This window comes from Oryzias latipes, chromosome 11, assembly GCF_002234675.1.
Source record: "Oryzias latipes chromosome 11, ASM223467v1".
Classification (NCBI taxonomy): domain Eukaryota; kingdom Metazoa; phylum Chordata; class Actinopteri; order Beloniformes; family Adrianichthyidae; genus Oryzias; species Oryzias latipes.
Genome location: NC_019869.2, coordinates 3890506 through 3895526, shown reverse-complemented (window position 1 = coordinate 3895526; position 5021 = coordinate 3890506). Strand labels below are relative to the sequence as shown.

The following is a 5021-nucleotide window of genomic DNA, read 5'->3' as shown; positions in this document are numbered from 1 at the left end:
CACAGTAACTTTGACATGGATGTTCCTGAAGCTGACTTTGCTGAGATGCAGTTTTAATCCTCCAGAGAGGATAAAAAACTGGGATGAGGTGAGACACTGAGGATCCTTCAGGTCTTCTCTGCTTTAACCGACTATGAGAAGCATCAAGAAAAGTTTACAACTTAGCCAAAAAAGTCTTTTTTTTATCTCTATAAAAAATGAATTCAAATTATTTGTGAATTAAAAAAAAAAACTAAAAATATTCAATGCAAGATTTTTTATTTCTGTAGAACACAAATGCAAACGTAACCTTTGAGGGGAATCTGATGATTCCTGCGAGGTCGTGGCGTCTCATCCACGACTCCCAGAATGTTTTCAGTAAATGTAGTTATTTTTGGAAGAATCCTGGACACAATCACATACTTCTTATTTCTTGGAAACATCTGTGGGTCCTCCAGAGATTCTCTGCTCCCATCAAATCAGGAGTTTCGAGCTTTATTGGTCAAAAGATTGTAAACTGTAAGGATGATGACAGAGTGGCGTGGAGTTCTTGATCTCCTCACATCAGGAGGAAGCGGCAGCCCCTTCCATGCGGAGACGGTCGCCGCCTACAAATTCCTGGAAAAACGCTGGATGGAGAACTTCTGGAGTCCAGAGGGAGTTTATGCAGGTAAACCTCTTCTGGAATCGCGGTGATCTGATTACCAAATGGTCATCAGTTTCTTCAAAAAATAAATAAAACTATCATATCAGTAGATTAGTCTTAATACTTAAAAACACACAAAAATATCTTTCTATAAAAGGATTTCTGTGTTTTAGTTGGAAACTCAAACCTCCCACTGTAGGTCATGATGTCATCCTGTCGTCTGACGAGAAGAATCGAAGGACATTTGTGGAGAAATGACAGCAGTTTTTCTTCTTTTGTTATGCTGCTGTCAGGAGTAACATTTCCATCACATCAAAGAAATGAAGGGATTCAACACACTTAGTTGATTTTCTGCTTTATGTTTACTTCAGGTTTATCTTAAAAAAATATTTTCAGCAGAAATATAATAGGGAGATTTCAGTCAAATGTTTATTCCTAGTCTTTTAGATATATATTTTTAGAAAATGTATGGCAGACAATACAGATCTGCTTCTGACAGATAAAACCCCAAATCTTTGTCCTTAACACAATAAAAACATTTCATTAAAAGACCCACACTTTTGAATGTGTTCTTGTAAATAAAAACAACAAAAACGACTTTAGTGTTCAGAAAAAGGCTCAGCCGTAGAGTTCTAGGTACTAGATCCGTCCCTTTGGCGGATGAGCGCGGCTCGTCCGTGGCGGTGTCTCAGCTCTGCTTGGATTTCTGCGCGGCGTGCGTGCGGAAGTGGCGCTTGTAGTTGGAGTTGTCGCTGAACCTGCGGCCGCACAGGTCGCAGCAGTACGGCTTCTCGCCCGTGTGGACCCGCAGGTGCTTCTGGTAGCCGTCGAAGCGCGTCAGTCTTTTGCCGCAGATGTCGCACGTGTACGACCTGTCGCCCTTGGTCTCCACCTTCCGGTGCGTCTGCACGTGCCGCGCCCACTGAGCGCGCTGGGGGAAAACCTGCCCGCAGGCGGTGCAGACGTAGGAGCTCGCCGCCCCGCCGCTGAGCTGGCCGTTCACCGCCGCCACCTCGTCCCCGTTGGGGTTGGGGTAGGTCTCTGAGGCCGAGGCGCAGGCGGGAGCGTCCAGCTCCATGACGTCCAGGCCGGATGCGTCCGGGACAGAGGACGCGTCGTCGTCCTCCTGCTGACTCGTCTCGGCGCTGTTGGACGGACACACAAAGCTGTTGGGCTCTGACGTCTGCTGGTCCGACCACGGATCTTCCTCCTCCACCTTGATGTGAGGAGGATCTTCCTCCTTTTGGTCCAGACTGAAGTTCAGATCCGGCTGCTCCGAGACAGCTGCCAACAGAACAACAAGTTCCATGAGATTTACAGAAAAAGGAGAAACAACAACAACATAGGAAGTGATTTCCTCTCATGGTTGAACCGTTTATCGTGATCTATTTGGGATCAACAGATTATCCACCGGCCTCAAGAGAAGCTGTTTGAGTTCAGAACATGTGGAACAACTCCAACAGCTTTGACCTTTGACCTTTAACCACCAGCTCAACCAAACGGCTGAGCTCATTTAGAAAAGATCTTATTAAAAACATTTTCTGTGTTTTTCTGCCCTAAGACCAATAGGCAGCAGAAAAAATAGATATTTAATGTTCTCTTGGTTGGGTATTAAAAAGCTTAACTGAACTTTATCTCACTGGGAGAAACTCACACAAAAAACAACAAGTGATAGCAGGAATAACTAGATATACATCAAACCAACAAATCAGTGAAAAGATGCATTAATTATTATGTATAATAATAAAAACAATTGTGAATTGTTAGGTGGGACTCCTGATGAGTTAAAAGTCATTTTTTTCTCAAATTGTACTTAACTGTGTTTTATTTATTTGGAAATTCAGCAAACTATTTTCTGTCTTTACATTTTTTTAGCTCTGCTTCAGTGCTGAGAAAATCCCTGCTGGTGGTGTTTTAGTTTTCTAAAGATAAATTACATTTATGTTGAAGTTTGACTTGATTTACAATTACATTTATCAGGAAACTGTTTTGTTAACAAAAAACTAAAGATGCTGCTGAGCCTGGTACTCTTGGTTCCTTTTTTTTAAATTGTTGGTGTTTGTATTATTCACGATGGGGAAGTATTTTTTACCCCCGTTTCTCTTTAACCTGCTGTAGGATCTGAATGCCTGGCAACACCGTTTGCACGGTTGGTGGTTTTAAAGTCAATCATCTGATGTATGCAGATGATTTAGATGTTTTTAAGTCCAGCAGCTCTGCATTACAACAACTTTTAAATGTTTGTTCTGAATTTGGTTTTAAGAATAATATTTCATATAATCTACTGTGCTGGATGTCTGTCACAAAGTGAAATATCATCAATAATAACCTTACAGATGATGATGATGATATCCACAGACGACAAACACACTGGCACACAGGTTTCATTCATGCTCCAACAATCTTAACATTTTTCTATTCCAAACTTACTGCCCACCTGTGGAGCGACTACAGGGCATCCATCCATCATCATGAGGCTGCAGGTATGAAGATGCCCTGAGGATTTGATGTCAACAGCCACAGTGGTGCAGCAGGAAGTTTGTTTGTTGGTGGAAGACTTAATTCTCTACAAGCTTTAAGACATATGATCTGTTTATTGTTTTAACGCTTCAAAAATCATTTTAAGTCTCACCAATGTGAGGTACGGCACTTTTAGATATTCCCTATTTGGAAGTTTTTTATGGTTGCCTTTTATTTTAAACTCTTGATGTCTGCAATAGTTTGTCTTTTTTTAGTTTATAACACTTTATTGTTATTATGTACTGCCATGACTGCTTTTATTTTGATGTCTTTAATAGGTTTTGTGTTTATTGTGGCAAATGAGTCTGTAATAATAAACCTCTTTTAAATGTTAATGCCAATATTTTCACTTTTATTACAGATTATTGACTCCAAACTTCAGTTTGATTACTGATGATCAGCCCTAAACAAACACAAAGGCCTATTGCTTCATCTGTAGTTTTCACCCCCTTCTCAATAACCAGATGAACTCTGATCATTTCTTTTAAAAAAAAATTCTAAATGTAAAAAAGCCTGTTAGAGCAAAAAACATTAATTGTATGTATTTCTTTTGAAGTAGCAGTACCTTATGACATTAACTCATTTACAACAATTCTTTCCTTAAACTAAAGAAGTCCTGTGATGTAATAAAATCTACATTCAAACAAACGCCTTTAAAACCATTTTTGTCTTAAAACAGTAGCGACCTGTATCGTTGCCCTCTAGGTATATTTTGGGCTGCCGGGAAAGCTCCAGTAGGCGGCGCTGGCGGGCGATCTCTAGCTTTGAGCGGGCTATCTCCTCCTCGTACTCCGCGATGGTTCTTCCGAACACACCGAAGATTTCCTCCGCGGCCGCAGTCAGCTGCTGGTTGATCAGAATCCTCAACATCTCGATTTTGGACATTTTTAGAGAAAGTTTGGTTGAGTCCGCGGAGATTTGACGGCGTAAAACTCTTAGCCTCGAATGCTGGGCTCCGGCTGCTTGTTTACCCACTACACTTCCGGGTTAGATTCCACGCGCATGCTCAGTGGGGGGTACGATTTTCTGGCAGGTCATAGATTGCGCGCCCCCTTGTGGAAAGGATGACCAAATGAATAGAAAATCTCATTCGACAAAGAAAAATAAAAATGAATGAAAGATTCGCCAAAAAGAAAAGAATTTTAAAACATTTTTATGGAAACAAAGGTAATTAAGCTTCATTTTTACGAAAAGAGGAAAGAGGGAATGATAAAAATTAGAAAAGACAATTAGAAAAACAATTCTTTATTAATAAAATATGAAATGCATATATCAAGCTTAAATGAGACAGATGAATATTGTATTTATGCAAAACAAAAAACAGGGAGTTTGATGCCACAATTCTGTCTTATTATACTCTAATATGCAATCTACATTTTTGTGCAAAGACTGAATATTGAAAAAAAAGAAATAAAAAAAAGGCACACATATGTGCTTGTTTATAACCATTTAGTGAACGTGGTCATTATTTTTATGCAACTCTGAGCACTAAATACATGCAGTGCATGATGATTTTATTTGGTATTTATTAGTTTTCTAGCAGAAAAGGGAGCAAAATAAATTCCTTCTGCTTGTTCCTTTTCATTCAGACTGTAAAGTTTTTATTATTTAAATTCAAAGTTAATTAATAAACAAAAAATAGCAAAACTCTAAATACCACACAGCTAAATATGAGTGAAATATACATTTAGAGCTTTAAACTACATGTGCAGTTATTCAAATATGCCTTTCCAAAAAAACGTTGGGTGAAATTTTACAAAAATGGGAGAACTCTGTTTGCATTAGGAATGAAAAGAAAATAATCTGCAAAAAAGATTTATCACTTTAAAAGCTAACAGTGATTATTTTACAAGTATTCTATTTTTGTGAAATAAAC

The 5021-nt window shown here is 39.1% G+C and overlaps 1 protein-coding gene across 1 annotated transcript; it reads right to left on the bottom strand.

The window, feature by feature from the left end:
- Positions 1-968: 968 nt before the first annotated feature.
- Positions 969-4153, bottom strand: LOC101160082 (zinc finger protein 787). The gene is made up of 2 exons (XM_004073912.4): positions 3832-4153; positions 969-1909 (listed from the first exon to the last, which is right to left on the bottom strand). The coding sequence occupies exons 1-2, from the start codon at positions 4028-4030 to the stop codon at positions 1314-1316; spliced, it is 795 nt and encodes a 264-aa protein (XP_004073960.1). The 5' UTR covers positions 4031-4153; the 3' UTR covers positions 969-1313.
- Between the last annotated feature and the right edge of the window lie 868 nt (positions 4154-5021).

Excerpts from the sequence above, each read along its gene's own strand:
- LOC101160082 (XM_004073912.4), bottom strand. The coding sequence starts at position 4,030 with ATGTCCAAAATCGAGATGTTGAGGATTCTGATCAACCAGCAGCTGACT. Across the intron at positions 1,910-3,831 it reads CCTAGAGGGCAACGATACAG|CTGTCTCGGAGCAGCCGGAT; the intron begins GTCGCTACTGTT and ends TTCTGTTGGCAG.